The sequence below is a fragment of the Halichoeres trimaculatus genome, unplaced genomic scaffold (assembly GCF_033239565.1).
Source record: "Halichoeres trimaculatus isolate MK-OKI-2021-1 unplaced genomic scaffold, fHalTri1.1 fHalTri1_scaffold_10, whole genome shotgun sequence".
NCBI lineage: Eukaryota > Metazoa > Chordata > Actinopteri > Labriformes > Labridae > Halichoeres > Halichoeres trimaculatus.
The window spans coordinates 14,729,690-14,750,529 of NW_027437187.1; the positions used below are offsets into that span (position 1 = coordinate 14,729,690).

The 20,840-nt window shown below is 40.5% G+C and overlaps 2 protein-coding genes across 3 annotated transcripts; one reads left to right on the forward strand and one right to left on the reverse strand.

Annotated features, from left to right (window-relative positions):
* Positions 1-253: 253 nt before the first annotated feature.
* On the reverse strand, positions 254-6,799 carry slc41a2a (solute carrier family 41 member 2a). Its single transcript, XM_074677894.1, has 11 exons — positions 6,698-6,799; positions 5,501-5,931; positions 4,702-4,809; positions 3,202-3,273; positions 2,961-3,105; positions 2,343-2,489; positions 2,031-2,178; positions 1,441-1,520; positions 940-1,071; positions 706-854; positions 254-627 (listed from the first exon to the last, which is right to left on the reverse strand). The coding sequence occupies exons 2-11, from the start codon at positions 5,864-5,866 to the stop codon at positions 451-453; spliced, it is 1,524 nt and encodes a 507-aa protein (XP_074533995.1). The 5' UTR covers positions 5,867-5,931; positions 6,698-6,799; the 3' UTR covers positions 254-450.
* A 1,235-nt stretch (positions 6,800-8,034) lies between these two features.
* On the forward strand, positions 8,035-20,524 carry washc4 (WASH complex subunit 4). Of its 2 annotated transcripts, none has more exons than XM_074678164.1 (33): positions 8,035-8,186; positions 8,826-8,965; positions 9,057-9,110; positions 9,190-9,255; positions 9,393-9,438; positions 9,515-9,582; positions 9,660-9,742; positions 9,961-10,003; positions 10,097-10,200; positions 10,785-10,905; positions 10,992-11,115; positions 11,211-11,338; positions 11,426-11,586; positions 11,676-11,802; positions 11,966-12,091; positions 12,201-12,308; positions 12,409-12,555; positions 12,638-12,717; positions 14,497-14,602; positions 14,837-14,953; positions 15,098-15,266; positions 15,619-15,773; positions 17,131-17,205; positions 17,280-17,384; positions 17,481-17,615; positions 17,900-18,008; positions 18,113-18,179; positions 18,329-18,415; positions 18,734-18,881; positions 19,027-19,123; positions 19,217-19,413; positions 20,068-20,164; positions 20,355-20,524. In XM_074678164.1, the coding sequence occupies exons 1-33, from the start codon at positions 8,126-8,128 to the stop codon at positions 20,417-20,419; spliced, it is 3,516 nt and encodes a 1,171-aa protein (XP_074534265.1). In that variant the 5' UTR covers positions 8,035-8,125; the 3' UTR covers positions 20,420-20,524. The 2 variants fall into 2 exon arrangements, with proteins under 2 accessions (XP_074534265.1, XP_074534266.1); XM_074678165.1 differs by having other exon boundaries at positions 20,358-20,524.
* Positions 20,525-20,840: the final 316 nt, after the last annotated feature.

A 20,840-nucleotide genomic window follows, 5' to 3' on the forward strand; every position in this document is an offset into this window, starting at 1 on the left:
CTTTGTGAACCTGGCACTTTTTTTAAAATCTTAGAAACAACCACTAATTATGGTTAGGTACACTTGACTGAATCAAAAACAAAGAGCACTGGACATATATCTCAACACCCTGCAGGATTTCAACTCTAAATAAAGTCCTTGGACTTCCTAAAGGTTCCTGCAAAATGGGAAGTCCTCCTGAAGCAGATCTGAAGACTCTTCAAACTCTTTATTTAGAAGAGTCTTAAACACATTGTTAGACTAATTTCCCTTCTCTTCTTCTTGACCTGCAGACAGCAACGAGCTGAAATGTTTTAGCACCATGAAAAGCAACACCCCTGTGACTAATGGTCTCAGGTCTGTTGGTTGAAAAGCAACTTTAGCTGGAAACTGATGACATACGTGACACAAGCTGTGCAGAGTAAACTGATGAAATGTTTTCATTTCCTCAAACCTTGTCATTGCACGAAGCTACACACTGCCTGAGTCACCCGCACACCACAGGAGGAGGAAGCACAGAGCGAGCAGAGCGGTCCCCAGCAGGTCTCCCAGGGCTGTGAGGTACGGTATGGAGTAACTGTCTGGATCTTTGCCTCTGCGCCACAGACAGTGGACCATGCAGTCTGCCATACACAGCAGGGTGGAGACCTGAGAGACACACACAGGACAGGATGTAGCTGAATAGTGTTGGAGTATGGAGTGATGCAGTTGAGCCTTCTGACCCACCTGAATCAGACAGGCCGACAGGAAGATGACAGTGAAGAGAGGACTGGGCAGAGTGTGGCCTCCTTTTATCAGGTGAATGGTGAAAATAAAGATCAGCTGACCAGGTATGACCAAGAGAAGCAAAATCTGAGCTGATCGATGGTTTGCTCCTGCAATGCAAGAAACAATTGAAGATTACTGTGTGCATGTGCAAGGGGGGTTCTGCATATCTGTATGCTAACTTTTGACCTTTACCTGTACCAAAGAACGTTCGGCAGGGGTTGTAGCAGCTCTGACGATCCTCAGGAACCTCTCTAGGAGGATAATTTAAATGCAAACTGGTAGAAATACGGCTGGACTGTATGGAGACCAGGTTTCCACCAATACCTGGACAGGGAAGAAAAGATCAGGGAAGGCTTAGCACAGGACTTTGTGGTGGAGGCTGGATTTTAACCCTTTGCTGGAGACCAATTTTTATATCAGGAGTAGTTGGTTGCTAATAGCATTAAAATAATCTTTTTTTAACTGGACAGGAATCTATTTTTTGAACAGTCAACTTTTTATGCCACTGATCATTTTTAATGTATGAGTACAATATGGCACAGAAAGTTTGGGCTAAACTACTACAACAGAATTTACATATGCTCGAAAAAAAACACATGGTTTCAAAGTTTTTCTTTTCTCTTTGGTGATTTTAAAATTTTAAAGTCTGAACACCTTACAACAGAAAAGAAAAGAATGAAGAGGTAAACCTACCATTGATGACAGGAGCATAAACTATGATTCCTGCCAGGTTTGGATCAGTCACAGTCTTATCTAGAATAAGGCCTCCAATACTACAACAAAGAAAAACAAAAACTTTATCTTTAACAGATCACATTTTCAAAAATCATATTTGGTGTGTTAGAAAATTACTTTCAAAGCAAGCTTGAACAAAAAAAATACTCTTCGTCAAACATTTGTTTTGTTATGACGATTGGCCATCATTGGCGAAATGAGCACAACCAAATGAAATACATTTATCTTTTGGTTTATGATGTCTTCTGAAAGGAATACAACACCATTTCCAAAATAGTTGAGACAATGTTAATGAAAACTGAGTCACATAAACATTTCAACCCAGTTTCTGACTGAAAATAAAGGAAAGACAAATCAAATGTTTAAAACCAAAGCGCTTCTTGTTTAATGAAGATGCTTGTTTTAAACCCCAGCAACACAAAACACAACTTGTTCTGTGTTTTGTACTTTTGAAAGGTGAATCTGGCATCAAATCTAAAATCAGCTCATATTTTAACAATTATCATGACTAGTTGTGACTGATTGGTTGGTTGAGTACTGGTGAGTACCTGCTGATCATCATGGCTGTAATGATGGGTTCCCAGCCTGTGCGCAGCAGGATGAGACTGTTTGAGTGTTTGGAGGCGATGATGACCCAGACAGGAATCAGACACAGTAACAACAGATCCACCAGGTACAGCACATAAGGATAAATGTCTGCAAGGAGAAAAAGGAGTGATCGATTTAAAAACATAAATTGGTGTTAAACTGTTCTGGTTCTCATATTAATGGATGTATCAGTTCCACAGTCTCTTATTTCAGCCTTAGACTCTGGGTGAAGTTAAATCAGACCATCTTTGTATCCTTATCTCTGTCTTTACCTATGAAGGAGAAGAACCACTGACTGAAACAGGCCAGCAGGGCGAGAGTGATAAGGTCCCCAAAGCTGGCTGCCATAGGTGTGGCCACGTTGTCGGGGTTGATACCAATCCGCTTGGAGCCAAAAATCACTCCCACCATAATTATACCTGAGGAGGGTGAAAAACAAGGTGAAGTACCTGGTCTGGTCTGGACTTTGGTTTGAGTCCTGGGGACATTCAAAATTTGAGTAGGAATGAGAAATGTGTGAACTTTAACCTTACTCTGATGTCACCCTGAGTTAACTAAATTACCAGTTCTTGAGTCTGATTGGTCAAAAACTTGTAACAATGTTGATTAATTTTCATCAACAAGCAATCTTTACCATTATCACATCACATCAATTCAATCCAGGGAAAGAAGGTCAGGCGCATTTCACCTCTGCTTATGGACACTATGGTAAAACAGTTGTTTTTGATGCAGACTGATCTTGAGAGTCGTGAAATAATTACCAACTACTGATAAAATAGTAGCTGGAGGCGATACTTTATCAAACATTTGGCCTGATCATGTCTGTACTAAAAAAGACGAGTCAGTGTGGGAAATCTTATTTTTAGGTGGCTCTCATGTTTCATTGTTACCTTGCAGCAGTGAAGCCATGAAGGCGGTAGAAACACTACTGGAGCACAGGAGCACGACATGATCAAAAGGCATCTTTCCCTCTGCCATCCAGCCCAACAGAGTGGCCATCAGAGAGGCTAACAGACCCAGCACTGTGGCCTGCAGCTGTGATCATGGGACAAAGTTGTTAAACGTGAAAGATTCATTTCAGGTGATGATACAAAAAATGGATATTGTAAATAATAAATTTCTAACGTGTACCTGTTTAAGTGCCAGGTTCCCAGCAATCAACATCCACTTTTCTCTGGCAGGGCCCATTTTTCCTGAGTTCACCTGAAACCACCAGATTCATGTTAACTCTAGGCTTACCTGTGTCTTATTTTAATACCTAATATCAGAAGAGTTTTCAGATTTTTCATTGACAAGGTTTTTTAAGGTTATATTCGCCCACAAACCCTAAATTTCATGGTTGAGAAAATTGTAGTTTCTTGGATCCTATGACAAAAATTTGTTTTTGATATCACGAGAGAAATGCACCATTATCTATGGCTTTTGGACTAAAATACAGGGTGAATGCATTTTTCATGCAGTTACTAGGCACTGCCCTGTTGGCTATGGCTGCCTTTTGCAGCAGCTCCCTCTTCTTTGTCCGTTTCTTGTCTTTTTTTAGTCTCTTTTTCGTAATCTTTGTATTTGGAGTGGATCATTACTTTATGTATGGCTCATTTGTTGGTCGTGGACACCAAACTTTTTGTGGCTTCAGTGATATTTTTACTACTTTTTTTTTTTGTTTACATGTGAACTCAGCTGTTAGCAGCCTATAGCATGTCACGTAACTGGTGCAAGGCCTGATGTCTTCCCACAAGATGAGGAGAAGGAGGTGAGGACAACGTGCTGGTTCTCAGGTGTGAGCTAAGAAGTGACGACATGGACCTGTCCTTCCATCCATCGTTATTGGGAATGTAAGATCTATCTCCAATAAGATGGACAAGCTAGCTGTGCTAACCCAGCAACAGAAGGAATACCAGAGAGCAGAGTAGCATCATGCTATTCACAGACATGGCTAACAGAGCTAACATCAGACACCAACACCACATTGGAAGAGCTTCACCTGCTGTGAGCAGACAGGATCTAGGAGACAGAGATGGAGCATGACTGAAGAAGCTCAGTCCTGGACCCTGTGGAGGTGGAGGCTGGCTGAACTGGACAATGATGGACAAGCTGTCATCATCTATTTTCTTATGGACATTTTTGCACTTTCTATACACTTTCTTACTTTTGTTTTCTTGATTGCTGCTGTGACTTCAATTTAGTTGTACTTGTTACATTGACAATTAAGTTCTATTCTTCTATTCTATTCATATTACATCCTATAATGGTGAGTCCATTATCAATATGTAATCTTTACTGAAAAAAAAAAAACTATTTTAAAAATGTCATAACATGGTATTGTTTTGTCTTTGTAGGATATTATGCCACAAGTGTATCTGCAGCTGCAGTGTTCACAGGTCTGTGAGGAGTTTCACACAAAGACAGGGGCCCCCTGATGTCACAGAGCAAAAATATTGTTCTGAGAAAGAGGTTGTAGTTACCCTGAGAGTAAGCTTTGTCATATTCACTTTCACCCCATCTCAACTCTGCTGCCCGACTCAGTCAAAGTGTGTTCTTTGTTCATTCAAATATTCACTAAACTATACATAGACAATAGACAAGAGGTTTCTTTTGTGTACATTGTGTTGTGTATGTCATAATGACACTCACAGCAGTTGAGAGTCTGGAGGCCAGAGTCATTTCCAGGTTGCCTTTCATGCCGAGCACAGCAGGAACCAGGATGAAGAGCTCTGTGACTTCCTGGAACACGTCCCAGTTCTGACATGAAAACACGTGTGCAAAATAAACACTTTAGTTTCATTCACAATAAAAAACAATGCCACAAAATACAAGCAAAGGCCTTCTTTGTTTTCTGTCTAGGTGATTGTAAAAAATGACTATGGCACTGAAATGACTTCTGGTTTATTTTGTATCTCTTACTTCTTCAACGTACCCTATCCTGTCCAACACAAGTTTGAGTCTTCTTTCCATTTTTTCAACAAAATCTGAAAGTATCTGTATTTTCTTCTTTTTTTAAAATCCCAGTTATAATCTCCTCTCAGGAACACTGGGTTAGTGCTGATTTTGAACCCCTCTCTGTGAACAAAGGGATACTCTGAGGAGGCCTGTGTGAAAGTATGGTTTAACAAAAATGTCATCCTTCTGTGTCACTCATAAAGAGCCTCTGCAGTCTCAGGTGCGGAAAAAAACAGCACAACAACTTTATTGGTATCATTATCAACAACATTCATCCTGTAGGATCAGTTTCAGGGTTTTTATTATGAGTATATAAAAATAAATAATGTCTTATTGGTTTGATTGATTTTGCCTCAACTTCTAATTGCCTGTATGTTTCTTGACAAATGAGTGTTTCTGGATTAGCTTTCTGTGTTTCCGAGAGGCCCAGAATTGATGAGAATTCAGAAGTTCATCCAAACTCGGCATTTTTGTCCCCTCTTTATTTCCTCACCTGAACAACATCCAGCAGCATCCCAGCAGACACTGTCCCAAAGCCGGACAGCAGGAAAGGCACCAGAATCTGCAGCACCATGGAGCAGACTGTCTCTGTTGGCGCACTGGATCCCTGAGCATCGTTTGTGGACTTACTGAGTCTGGACCTGCCGTAGAGTTTATCTGGCAGCAGATAGTCTGCCTCTGTGTACTCCTGTGGCTCCAGATGGGAGCTGGCTTCAGCTGGTGAAATGTTCCCGTTAGAGCCAAGATGAGCTCCACTGTGTTGTGATAAGGACTGATTGGATCCATACTGTTTTATGGTGCCTCTGCTGGTCGATCCACCGGAGGGTAGGTGCTCATCTTGTGAGCCTGGGACCATCATGGTGCAAAGTTTGGATTCGGCAGGTTGCGTTTCCTGATGCTCGAACTCCTCAGAAACAGCTGCACCTTCGGTCAGAAACAGTTTGCCTGAGAAGTGACTTTTTTTTGGACAGCACTAATAACACACTAAAAGAACGTCCAAATCAACAGCTTTCTATTATTTTCCCCCCACAACATCCACAGAAGTAAAATTTCATAGATCTAAATTTCTTGAAGCTTCCTTCTCTGAAAACAAGTCTTGTAATTCTATGAGCCGTAACTCCCATGAGATGTAAAAGTGTTTGTGCTTGGTATGTGTAGCGCCTGGCTGGTCCATATGGCTGTTTCAGAGTCATCTGATGCCTCAGATTGCTGCATTATCATTCTTCATGCCGGATTCCCATCAGCAACACTGAGGCTGCGTTGTCTGACCAAGACAATGTGATTCATTTATGATTCCTGAGAGATGATCTGGTACTAAAGTTAAGTCAGCTAGACTCTACCCAAAATTTCTAACTTTTTTTAACACACATACTGCTGCGTTTGGTGTATCAAGTAAAAGTTGAAGCAACCCACTTAAAATATATCAAAACACATTAAATACCCTTAAATCCATACATATCAGTCCTGTGTTGCTAAAAGATGCACCAGCGTTTTCAAAGAAGAGCACTGAACACTGGACAAACAGTCCATCATAATGATGAATAAGCAATGCTTAGTTTCTCTTTGTGTCTCAGTTTAAGGCATCTCCACACAAATGCTGCAATTGATGTCATTAATAAACAGTATATGTAAAAACATGTACAAAAATACTTTCTCCGCGTTCTGAATCTAAAAATAAAAAGTGCCTTACCCTTGTTATGAAAGCATAAGAGAGGTACTGTTTTTTCTTCTCACACTCCACCACCAACCGTGACTCTTCCTCGAGGCTTCTGTCATCCTCTGAGTGGTGTGCTGAGTCTCCACTGTGACATTATCTAACCCTGCAACGCACACACACACACACACACACACACACACACACACACACACACACACACACACACACACACACACACACACACACACACACACACACACACACACACACACGTCTTGTCTGTGCATTTTTAAACACAGAGACAGCCTGCATGTAGCCTGAATCAGACAGACAACAGGATACGCTCTCACATATTTGACAGATCTTTGTTAACAGCAGCCAAGTGCTGCTCACTTAGCCTACTGGAGCTGTAATATACTCAGGTAGTTATTGCCTCTCATCTTCATTTTGTTTATTTTTACATTTTATGACATACACCAGAGCTGCACTAGTGCCAAAATGAGACTATTGTGGAAACGAACAGGAGGATTCCAGTTGGAAAATCATGGTCTGTAGAAATCAGAATTTGAAAAATATGTAACTTAGTGTTTTTAAGTCAAGACTCATATTCAAAAAAAACCACACACCAGATGATGCTGGTAAAGGCTGAAGGGGAGAAAAGACTTAGTAAGTGGTGTGTAGAAGAGCACCATTTTTCACCTTTATATCTAGCATGAGATTCTGAATCTGGTTGATTTTAAGGTCCAAAAAGAAGAAAATGCCAAACCTGAAACAGCACTGAACTCAAACTTGTTTGGACTGGATCTCATCTCCCCCCAGGTATGAGTACAGTAGCTGTGGGGTTGACAGTTGCTGTTGGATGTACAGCAGTGATATGCAACTTCTGCTATCAAATGAGCCATTTTGCCCCATCTCACCTGAATCAAAGTCTTGCAGAGCCACAAAATCCACTGTTTGCCGTCACAATAAAGACAAAAGGGTGTAAAAAAACAACAACAACAAAAATAACTCAAAGTAGTTAAAATGTGTTATTAACCATTTAAACAAGACGTTTTGTTTAATAATTGGCATAGTAGAGCTACAGAAATAATACTTGAATCTGATAACATGTCTTGATAATGTTGCTCAACTCGACATTTTTTATGTGCTAATTTCTTGCCACATATCAAACATGTATAACAATATATTAAACCGACACATTGACAGTTAAATGAAATAACAAGTAAATAACGTGTCTCACTAACCCTCAGATCAATACTATTGTTTCACAGCTCATAAACTAGCTTCAAAATAAGAAAAGAATGAATATTTTGCCTATGTCGAAATACCCACTCGATAGCTCCTCTGGACTCCATTTCCCATGAGCTCTAGCGGCCTTTGACGCGTCATGAGACCTATCATGGGACCGTTTAGCTCGACTTTTTAACTGCAGGGTTTTTTTTTGTCAGTATCACTGGCATTATGGCCGTAGAAACCATCGCACCTGACTGGGAGTTTGACCGTTTCGATGATGGCTCACAGAGTAAGTACCTGACGTGCTAACGTTTACTGACATTAGTGCTTTACCTGCACTGCTAGCTTCTGCTGCTAGCAGGTTGCGCTGACATCGGGCTGCGTCTATTTGCTGAAACAGAGCGAATCTTACTGTTGATTGCAAACAAATGCAGGTCAAATCGACTTGTTTAAGAAATTATTCCAGACATTAATGAGGGTATAATTGTGGTGTACTTAAAGAGTTTGTGATTGGAAATGTTAATTCGTAAAATTGCTTGACATTAAAGTTAGCTCACTTTAACTGTCATCAGCTCACAGCTGATCAGTTTGACATTTGACGATATCTTGGAATTAAAACATTATTTTAATGTCAGTATCCTTTGCTTTAATTCATTAAAAAGAATGGACATTGTAGTGTTCATTATTTCATTTGAGCGTAATGTTTCTCAGAGAAAACATATGGAGTTCTCTGGCTATTTTTAGTGTCTTTTTCTCGTCCAATGAAAACAAACACTTAAAACTTCATCTTTAAAATGGCATTGCTCGTCATCCAGTGTTTTAACCAACATTACTGATCTGCTGCTGGCTGTTTACAGCAGCTCTGTTGACAGTTGTCTGTGAAAGTAGTCTCAGACTCTCTGTAGTGATCAAACCTTCCATCCTGTAGAAATACACCTGGAGGTTCAGCTGAAGAACTACAGCAGGTTTTTGGAGGAGTACACCTCTCAACTGAAGGGGATTGAGGAGGCTCTGGATGACTCCATTGGGGATGTTTGGGATTTTACTCTTGATCCTATTGCTCTGAAGGTAATCACCAAAAACCACTGAAAAATTATCATCAACCTGACAACATTTACACTGTTTCCCACCAGTCTCTGTTCTCTCTACTTGCTTACAGCTACTCCCATATGAGCAATCTTCGTTACTTGAGTTAATTAAAACAGACAACAAGGTAAATGAAGACAAATTCTTCAGTTTATTGTACTTCTTGAGATTTCTTTGTTTTTATTAATGGGTATTGTGTTGTGTAGGTCCTCAACAAAGTCATCACAGTTTATGCAGCTCTCTGCAGTGAGGTGAAAAAGCTGAAGTATGAGGTAAGCATGAACAAATATCAGCATCCAACTGCACTGTATGACTTAAAAGAGGCTCATGGGAATTTTCTCCCCCCAAAAAAAGAGTTATGCTGCAATCCAAATTCTGACCTCATATCTTTGTTTGCTTCTCCTTGTAGGCAGAAACCAAGTTCTACAATGGCTTATTGTACTACGGAGAAGGAGGTAATCTAAGAGTTATTTTTATTCACATTGGTTTGCAGTTTACCTTGCTTTTTGCCTAATTTTGTTTTTGTGGCAGTCTCTGACACCAGTGTTGTTGAAGGAGAGTCCCAGGTTCAGATGGGCAGATTTATCTCATTTCTACAGGTAGGTGAGGAATATTTTCTGTCAAGTTAAAGGAAATTGAAATTCTGTATACACAGCAAGTTTTCTCTCTTCAACAGGAACTGTCCTGTTTTGTGACCAGATGTTATGAAGTGGTTGTCAACATTGTTCATCAGCTGGCTGCGCTCTACAACAGCAGCAAGTAAGAGGCTAAAACTTGGGCCAGTCATGTTACACAGAGACTGCACTGTTCCTGCTGGGTGGGCTTAAATGCCCACATTGTCAAATGGGCCTTTATGCGCCTGGCATGCAGTCATATGAACAGCTTTCAGACTGCAAATCCTGTTAATTACTTCTAGCATGCTTTATCCCCTCAATGTTAACAAAACGTGTGAAAGTACCTCTCTTTGCGCATTTTAGGGTTGCCACCAAAATCATCGAGTCGTCAGGTGTGCATTTCCAGGTGTGGTTTGAAATATGAATCATTAGGTTTATTCTAAACTAAATCTGTGTTTTCTCCAGCGCTGAATATTTGTGTTCTGCATCCTGTTCACAGATTGTGTATGAACACCTCGGAGAGTTACTCGTGGTTCTCCTTACACTGGATGAGATAATGGAAAATCATGGCACACTGAAAGACCACTGGAAGATGTACAAAAGGTGGGAACACTAAATCACACCAAGTAATGACAGTGACTCTGATCAGATCATGTGAAGGCTGAATTTTAGAAAATCTTTGGCTGGTTGTTAGAAACGTTCTGGATAAATACAAAGGCAAACATTCAATAAGCTTTAGAGTAGCAGCCCAGAAAGTCACACTCATGGTATTTAGTTGGCGATTAATAACTGACTGACTGTTAATTCCTAACTGTAAGAAATAAATGGCATGCAGTGATATACCTCCTAGTTGATATTATTTTGGACATGTTTTTATATATTTCAGTCTTTGTTTAAGTAATATCATCGGAAAAATATTTTGTTTTGTGTCCTAAACTTTGTTTACGTTCTTTTTTAAAATTTTCCCTCAAAATGTAGTATTCAATGCTTTGCAACCCCAGTTCCACAACATTATGTAAACACAGGCACACCGTAAAATGTTGGTTGAAAACTCGAGTGCATGGTTCATAAATAATTTTCTTGGAGCTTTGCTTGTATTTATTAAACTTACATGCTTTAAAAGATAATCAGAGGATAAAATAATTGACTTGACTTTAGCGCTTTACAACTGGATCTCCTGTCTGTAGGATGTTAAAATCAGTGCACCACAACCCAGGAAAGTTCTCCATCCCTGAAGAGAAGCTGAAACCATTTGAAAAACTCCTACTAAAGCTGGAGGGACAGCTGCTGGACGGCATGATACTACAGGTGGGACTTTTTTTTAATGCTAAGGAGTCTGCTGTATGTATCTGCCGGGCATCATTAAGCTCATTATGCTTACACCTCTGTGACAGGCCTGCGTGGAGCAGAGGTTCGACGATCCTGGGGAAGGAGTTGCTGTTTCTAAAAACAGCGCTTTTGCCGAGGAGTTTGCCTTCAACATTCGTACAATATTCACCAACGTTGAGTCTAAAATTGGTCAGTTTGTCTCTACAGCTACAGGTTACATGGTTGAGTACTCTTTCCTGCAGCTTGTTGGTAATGTTTTTGACTCTGTCTCTGTGTTTTTTTAGGTGAACCCTCTGAGATCGACCAGAGAGATAAATACGCTGGGGTTTGTGGACTCTTTGTGCTTCACTTTCATATTTTTAGAAGTGTGGACAAAAAGTTCTACAAGGCTCTGCTGGATGTTTGCAAAAAGGTAGTTTTGTCTTTTCTCTCAGTGACACGTACCCCTCATCTTCAACAGCTGAAACATCGTACTCATGTGCATCTGATGTCTTTCTAGGTTCCAGCTGTCACTCTGACCTCAAACATCATCTGGTTTCCAGACACGTTCCTCATCACTAAAGTCCCTGCTGCAGCTAAACTGATGGACAAGAAGAGTCTGCAGGCCATCAGAGCACAGAGAGACACCTTCCTGCAGCAGAGAGCTCAGACACTTACAAAGTCAGTGGATCTCAAATGAATTGGTTGAAGGCTGATTTTTATATCTGAGTTTGATTTATTCTTCTGTTTATTTTGTCTTTTGTCTTCAGGGATGTGCAGTCATACTACGTGTTTGTAACTTCTTGGATGATGAAGATGGAATCCATATTGTCCAAGGAACAGAAAAGTGACAAGCTGGCAGAAGATCTCAACAGCAGGTGTAATGTGTTTGTACAGGTAAGAAAACCAATGTCAGGCTCAGTCACAAACTGAAGATCAGATTAAATTACTTCCACTGTTGTCTAAAAGCTTTGAACAGCTAGAATGAGGCTTCCTGAATCACTTGTGTCAAAGAGTTATACATCTCAGCTTCGAATTCTCTCTGTTTTGTCTTTTTCAGGGCATCCTGTATGCATACAGCATCAGCACCATCATCAAAACCACCATGAACATGTACATGTCTATGCAGAAGCCCATGACCAAGACGTCAGTCAAAGCTCTGTGCAGACTCGTTGAACTCCTCAAGGTGCTTGTTTTCTCTTTTTTCCCCTCTGCGTTTTGCCACTCTACTGTCTGTTTGAGTAAAACTGAGAAATCCTTCATGTGTAAAGTGATGCTGTGTTGTGTCTCCTCAGGCTGTTGAGCACACGTTTCACAGGCGCTCCATGGTTGTAGCTGACTCTGTTTCACACATCACCCAGCAGCTGCAGTCACAGGCGCTCAATGCCATCGGTGTCGCCAAGGTACCTACTTACACAGGAAAGACACCTTATCATTTTTGTTTTACAAAAAGAGCAGCTGTGACATTTCATTTTTTGACCAAATGTGTCCGACTCCTTGTAGAAAAGAGTGATCTCTGACAGAAAGTACAGCCAGCAGCGACTGGATGTGCTCTCATCTTTAGTGATGGCAGAAAACGCGCTGAGTGGTCCCAGTACGAAGGAGCGTCGTCTGGTCGTGTCTCTGGCGTTATGTGTCGGCACTCAGCTGGTGAGCTGGTAGAAGCTTCTGGTTCTTTTTTCAGTCTCACCTGTTTCACAGACAGGTTTTGAAATCTTTTGCTGTCTTACAGAAAACCTTCAAAGATGAGGAGCTGCCCCCCCTGCAGTTGGTGCTGAAGAAGCTTGATCTGATCAGCGAGCTCAGTGAGAGGTGGGTTGAATATTCCTCCTCAAATTACAACGAATGAGAAAGGTGAAATTACCCACCTCTGTGTTAGACAGTTGTGATGTTATTGGCTAAAGTCAAAGTAGTGTTTAAAAATGTTTTAATCTCTGCTTGAAGTTCTCTCCACTGGGATGTACACCTGTCTGAACTTATTTCCCTGCGAGCCCTTTGCTCTATCATAAATGACAAACAAGTTGTGATCTGTGACCACAACTTTTGCTCCTAACTTGCTCACTAGTTTGTACCTTTTAATCAAGGCCCCCCTTGTGAAGCAGATATCAGTCAGAGGATTGAAATCTGGTGAAATAGCAATAACAGAAGTAAATAAGTTACTGCATGCTGTAGCCAATTTTCTGCTTTCCCCTATTGCAAGTTGTCACAGTGAGTGATACATTTCTTGAATAAAGAAAGCAGAAGAAAACTGTTTGTCAGAAAACACAATGAAAGATTTAGAAAGGACAAGATAAACACAAAGACAAAAGGTATCCGTTTGTTCAAGCGACAACCAAGCGTCAACCTCTGGTCTAAGAATATGAGACAATGTGGAAGTACTAAAATCTCTAGTGTCCACTTGAGGCTAGCTCCGGAAGTAGCAGAAGTCACATACACACCAAGCCAAAAAAAGCCGTTTTCAAAGCAGAAATTAACCTATATACAGTCTGGTTCAAAAACTGTCTCCTGTCTTTAACCATCAGCACACAATATGGGGGGGATGAATTTTTTTCTAACTCAGTAGTTAAGAGGATATTAAGATTGAGAGCTCGCCCAATCATAGGCACAGCTCAGTCACATGACCGACAGGCACCCTATGGGCCTTTTTCAAACCGCCCCCTACACACTCCCCCTCCATGACGGAGTGCACTCCGTCACGGAGTCACACTCGCAGCTGAAAAAAGTTCACTTCATCAGGGTGTAGGGTATAAATACAGCTTTGGGACAGAAAATTCACCCTCTCAGGCGGAAACAGATATACAAAGGGAAAAAAAAGAAAATATGACGTAAGAAAATACAAAAGAAACTTACTCCCACGTTTCTTTGGCTGCATTTCTTTTTTTATTGAAGATTTTTTTTCATGTTTCACTCTCGATTGAATAAATTCTTTTGTTTTTGTGACAATCCCTGTAAATATTAAACACTCAGATAAACACGAACTGTCTGAACAAATGCAAGGCAGGCCTTAATCTTAATGACATGTACATCTAACGTTTTGAACATCTGCATGACAATCATTAAGTTGTGTCAGTTTAACAGTGTTTGTGCAGGCACATATGTGTGGAACTTACATTTGTATGTTGTTTCCCCCATGGCTTACACCGGACACAATTTAGCGAGTCGGCATCCGTGCAGACTCGCTTGTGGAGGGTTTTATAGACCACTTCCCATCCCTGCGGATCGGTTTGGGATGGCCCTTAATGTGGCAGACACGCAAGGACACGCAAACGGAGGGGTAGTGGGAAGGGAGAGTGTGTAGGGGGCGGTTTGAAAAAGGCCCAAAAGCTGTACGCGAAGCCCTTGCTACAACCAATATGGCCACAATAGGCGATGTGCTTCATTTTCTGTTTCAGAAACAGACTAGTGACGTCGGGGAGACTACGTCCATGTTATAAAACAAACACTGTACAAACAGTCTATTGCGCCAACATGACTAAAACAGAAACTTCCACAAAATATTCTTCCAGTCAAAGCACTGTAGACATGCACTAATTCCTGTATTGTTTTACTTTCTAAGTCTTAAGGTGTGCTTCATAACTTTTTGTCTTTCAGGGTGAAGCTGCAGTGTGACTGTAGTTTCCTGTACTGGCACCGAGCTGTGTTTCCAATCTACTTGGATGATGTGTATGACAATGCAGTGGATGCAGCACGAATACATGTGAGTGGGATGATGGCATGATGATATTATGTACTTTGACTGTAGTCAGTTACAACTATTAACACTGTGGCTACAATCACAAAGCACCTTTATGCACCTGAGCTTCAGCCCTCCTTTTTCTGATGCATCGTTCTAAATGTTGGCGTCAGTTGAACTCTTTAATGGAAACAGTGGATAAAAAACTTTTGAGTGTTGACTGACTCTTTTAATGTTCTGCTCTTCTGTGATGAGCAGTACATGTTTAGTGCTCTGAGGGACAGCGTACCTTCTATGCTGCATGCCAAACACATGGAGTCATGTGACCAGCTGCTCGAGAGCTACGACAAGGAGATAATGGATGTGTTTCATGAGGTAAGCACAATCTAACAGAGAGAAGTACTCTGAAAAAGCTTCAGCATAAAAGTGTGTAAAAACTTGTGATTTGTACAGACTTTTTTAACCTTTAATGGTTGTTTATTTGCAAACAATAACACTCCCTGTGTCTGACACTGGCAGCACCTGCTGGATAAACTGTGTAAGGAGATCGAGAAGGACCTGCGTCTTTCTGTTCACACACACCTGAAGCTGGACGACAGGAACCCTTTCAAAGTCGGCCTGAAGGATCTGGCTCATTTTTTCTCCCTCAAACCGATCAGATTCTTCAACCGCTTCATTCACATCAAAGGTATGAGGAAACCTGTGTTCACATGTTCTGCTGGTTTTTAAAATAATGTAACTTAATAATGATAAAAGCAAAACAAAAAAAACTGGTCAGCCTGTTGGTTTTATTGTGAATGTGGTCTAAACTGAACATTTCCAGAATTGTTTTTAGCATCTTCGGATTTTATTTGAATGGGTGTTTTATGCGACTTTTGTTAATAAAATGGTTGTAAGTTTAGATGCTGTATATTTAAATGAGTGTATAAATATTTGCCCACTGTACTGAGACATGTGACACCTGTTCATCCTGGTTCTTGAAAATGATCACATGTGTTAAGAGTGTAACTGACATTTCTCATATTTTTCTGCTCTTGCAGCTTATGTGACTCACTACCTGGATAAAACTTTCTACAACCTGACAACTGTGGCTCTGCACGACTGGGCCACCTACAGTGAGATGAGAAACCTGGCCACGCAGCGATACGGACTTACCATGACAGAGGCTCACCTGCCCAGCCAGACTCTGGAGCAGGTCTGTGTTCTTGCTGTTTTTAATACTTTCATTTAAATTTCTTGAGGATATAATCAAATGTAGAGGAGTGTTTGAGGAACAATGTATTAAATTATGCACAAATGATGGAAAATAGTATGTAGTTGAAAGATGCTGTGAGGAGGACCTGTTTAAATTGGACTGCAGCGCCACCTTTGGGCCAGACTCTCACACATACTGTTGTGAAGACGTCGACTTTTTACCAGGCGTGTGTTTGTTTTGGAATTAAATGGAGATTGGTTCTAAACAAATTTGTCCTTGTTTTCCCAAGAGGATTATTTATTCTGCTGCTCACACGTTTAACTTCTTCACAGATTCCAGTTTTGGTTCCTGTTTGTTTTCCTACAAAATTCCAACAGTGAAGCTTCATCTTCAACATTTTTTACCACTAAATGACTATTTTTGTTTGTTTATATTATGTTTATTTTTATTTTAATGAGTGTCAGTATAAAATTGGTGTACAAATACATTTGTCAATTTGTCAACTTTTGCCATACATATATAGTCAAATCCTATTAATGCCAAACCCACCCACCCGCCTACCCAGGTATCACTTTTAAGGATGTGCAAGTTGGAACTGGTATACAATCACTTTACAAATGTATGTTTACAAAGTAGAAACAATAATAACAAAAATAAATAAATAAAAAAGATAACACTAGGCAATGAAATATGTAATTTAAAAGCATTAAAATAATTAAATACATTTAAGAAAAAAAAGGGGGAAGAGATACATCAAATCAGTAGTGCTCAGTATTCCTCCCATCCAGAGATATTTGTAATTCCTCAAAAAAGTTGAGAAAAGGGTTCCAGGTCTCTAAGAATTGCTGGGTAGTTTTTCTAAGGGTAAATCTTATTTTTTTCTCATTTCAGAAAGTACATTGTCTCTCTAATCCATCATGTAAAGCGAGGTGGAGATTGCTGTTTCCAATTAAGCAGAATGCTTCTCCTTGCAATCAGTGTTCAACTTTTTACCAGATACACCGCGACGTGGTCAAGTATTTATCAGTAGCACAGTTAGGTAGCGCTACAGTTTAAAACGAGACAACAAGCAAATGTTGTAAGTTTGTACCGTAGTTTATTAGCCATCTATATATAGTGCTACTGGTAGCCCGGTGCTCTGAGGTGTGTCGTTCATGTGTAATTTGATTTGTAATTTGGTCATTTGGAAATAGCCTTTATTAGCTCTGATAATTTCATTTTAACTTATGGGTTACCATCAGACTTATATCTAGAAGGGAGACTTTTTTCTAGATGACTTACAAACTCCTCACAGCCCCTTTAAATTTACAGTAGACAGTGGAGGTGAGTTATGTTTGATCTTGTGTGTCCTCATCAGGGTCTGGATGTCCTGGAGATCATGAGGAACATTCATGTTTTTGTCTCACGCTACCTCTATAACCTCAACAACCAGGTATGACAAAAATCTCTTAACCTTCATTGAAACAGATTTATATGCAGTGTTCACATTTTCATTTCTTCCTCCAGATCTTCATCGAGAAAGCAAGCAACAACAAGCACCTGAACACCATCAATATTCGCCACATTGCCAACTCCATCCGCACCCACGGCACCGGCATCATGAACACCACAGTGAGTTAACAGGACATGACATAACTCCCAGTTTGTCTCTTTTTATGACTTTCTGCTCATATCTGAGTGTAAAAAGGGTTTACCTTTTGTCACCAGGTGAATTTCACCTACCAGTTCCTGCGGAAGAAGTTTTACATCTTCAGCCAGTTCATGTATGATGAGCACATCAAGTCCAGACTCATTAAAGACATCCGCTTCTTCAGAGAAACTAAAGACCAGTCTGATCAGAAGGTAAGTAAAGGCACATTTCTGTCTGTCTGACAAAAAAAGTGACTAACTCAGATGGTGACTGAGGAGTTAAGCTTGGTAGGAAATATTCTTTCAAGTTATTTCATCAATTGAGCACCAACCGATGCAAGCTTAATGTTAATACAAGCTAGTACAAGTTGTTTGGAAAATGTTTTCATATCTTAACAGAAACAAACTTTGATCATATCTTTACCAGACTGCTGTTTTCTTGACCAACCAGCTGTCAAGTCCTCCCTTTACAAGCCCCATCCATGTGCTTCTTTTAGTATCCGTTTGAGCGTGCTGAGAAGTTTAACCGTGGCATCAGGAAGCTTGGAATCACTCCAGAAGGACAGAGCTACTTAGACCAGTTCAGACAGCTCATCAGCCAGATCGGTGAGAAACACACACCCATGATGATCCATTCAGGTCGTGTGATTTTAAAAATAGGCCAACAATTAAACCTGCACTCTGCTTTTGTTTGTATCCTTTTCTAACAGGAAACGCCATGGGTTATGTGCGTATGATCCGCTCTGGAGGCCTCCACTGCTGCAGCAGTGCCATCAGGTGAAGAGGGAGCTCTGTTCATGGTGTTGTTAATATGAAGGTTTTGGCTGAACCAGTCCAGGAAATTCTCCTGACCCTCTCTAGGATTAAATCTGGGTAAAACTCATGTTCACTGGATTATTTTCTTTTTGTCTTCTTCTCATGTTCAGGTTTGTCCCTGACCTAGAGGATATTGTCAACTTTGAGGAGCTGGTGAAGGAGGAGGGACTGTCAGAGGAGACTCAGAAAGCTGCTGGGTAAAGCGCCTGCATTTTAGATCTCTGTCACATTGTGCTTATCAGGCATTCGACATCCACGTATGTCTTCTTATTTTAAAGATAGTTATAAAACCTTTTAGGTGGATTGGAGTCACTTTAATTCCAGTACCGACTGAGTATTCCCAGAATTCAGTCTGTTTAATTTCGCTTGTTCACCAAACACTTGTCATTTAGTTCAATCGTCAGTTTTACTGTGATGATATTTTTGGTGTTCTTTCATACTTTCACCTGCAGAGGGCACCACAGCCCAAAATGTAATAAAAAATGTTTGTTCCTCCTTATGTTTGTCACGTCAAGGGTCCTGGACTCAGTGTTGGGAGATCTGACCAGTAACTCTGCTGAGGGGACGGAGTACTTCAAGATGCTGGTGGCGGTGTTCGCACCTGAGTTCCGCAGCGCCAAGAACATGCACCTGAGAAACTTCTACATGATTGTACCTCCTCTGGTCTGTTTTTCATTTTGCCCATTCACAGTTTGAGCTCTCTGATTTATCAGTGCTTGCATTTTCTCCTTGTAAATGTATTACTTTCATTCAGTTTATTTCTTCATGTTACTTTTTTTTAACAAAAAACATCTTATTTCTCCCACAGACTGTCAACTTCGTTGAGCACTCCATTAGCTGCAAAGAGAAACTCAACAAGAAGAACAAATCTGGAGCTGCTTTCACAGATGATGGCTTTGCTATGGGTGAGGAAGCCTGAGAAAATGAAGTACTCCTAAATTAATGCTGGCTTTAAACTGTTGACTTACTCTCCCTCTGTATCTCCTTTTTTCTGTCAGGTGTGGCATACATCCTGAAGCTGCTGGACCAGTACCTGGAGTTCGACTCTCTGCACTGGTTTCAAGCTGTTAGAGATAAATACAAGAAAGAAATGAACGCAGTGGTGAAAGAGCAGAACGTCCAGTCTGCCAGCCAGGACGAGAAGCTGCTGCAAACCATGAACCTCACTCAGAAGAGGCTGGACGTCTACCTTCAGGTAGTAGATGTTATAAACAGGCAGCAAGGCTGTTTAGTCAGGAACCTGTCACCTGCCCTCTTAATCGTTAAAAGTCCCAGTTTGAAACATGGGGTGCATCTCAATAAGGAGTATAATTGTAGACAGGTAGTTTATTTCAGTATTTAAATTTAAAAAAATCTAAATTTATGTTTGGTATACTGCAGATTTAGTACACAAAGTGAAATATTTCAGTCATTTATTTTTTAATCATGATGATTGTGGCTTATGGTTAAAGGAAGGGTCTGCAGGAATTTTCCTTACTCAGCTCAGTGCCAGCTGCAGCACACACCCACAGCCTCTGACCGTGACTACATGAACACAACATATTATTTCACTCTACTCTAAATCTTCATGATATGAGCAATGCTTTTAGAATTAAACAGGTGAAATAAATTAACTTTGTCAACATTTTCTACTCATTTAGATGTGTCTTTATCTATTATTGATGCTGTTAGCACTGATGAAGCATTCAAGGTGTTTCTAAAGAAGAAAAAGAAACTCTGTCTACCACAGACTCAAAAACTGTGTTTATGAGCTGGCCACAACCATGTGTGTCATGTGTTTTTTTTGCCATGAATCCCTTAACCTGGATTATTTTTGTTTTCTTAACTCTTTTGTGTGACTTCACTTTAGGAGTTTGAGCTGCTTCACTTCTCACTGAGCAGCGCCCGCATCTTTTTCCGAGCAGACAAGACGGCAGCGGAGGAGACTCAGGAGAAGAAAGATAAAGGTTAGCTGCTGGTCTGCTGATTAATGATGCCTTTAATTATTCAAAACCTCTGGCACATCCACTCTGTTATACAGGCTGCTTGTGGATTATTTTTCACAGATGAAAGCATTAGTCATATTTCTGATGGATGAGGTCTGTGTGTCTTCATCCTTTCTTAAGATATAACAAGTAGTTTTTTTTTCTCCTCCAGAAGAAGCTGCCAAAGCGGGAGGTGGTGCAGACGGCTCGACGCCAGCTGAAGCGGTCTCAAAGTGATCCCAAACGGTGGGATCAGGATAGAAAACTTAAAGAGTACCACAAAGTGGCCAGAAGTAGTGTGAAGACATCCCACAGCTGACTGCACTAAAACAAGAAAACAGACGAATGTTTACTTTGACCACTACTTCAGTGTGTTTCTTTTGTTTCTACAGAAACATACTCTAACATCCATCAGCTCTGGATTGTTATAAACGATGAATTCATTTTGGATTGGTAGCATTTAAACAAGCAGATGCAGTTTGCAGCTTCAGGTGTTGTAACAAGCATTTTTCAGGAGTTGATTCTTTGCCATGCTGCCTTTGATGCCGTCAGTCTGGATGGACTGTCTCTTTTTCCAACAGTTGAAGCCTCAGCTTTGAGCGTTTAATCAATGACTAATTTACATCATGCTTTCATTTTATTACTTTGCTGCTTCTTA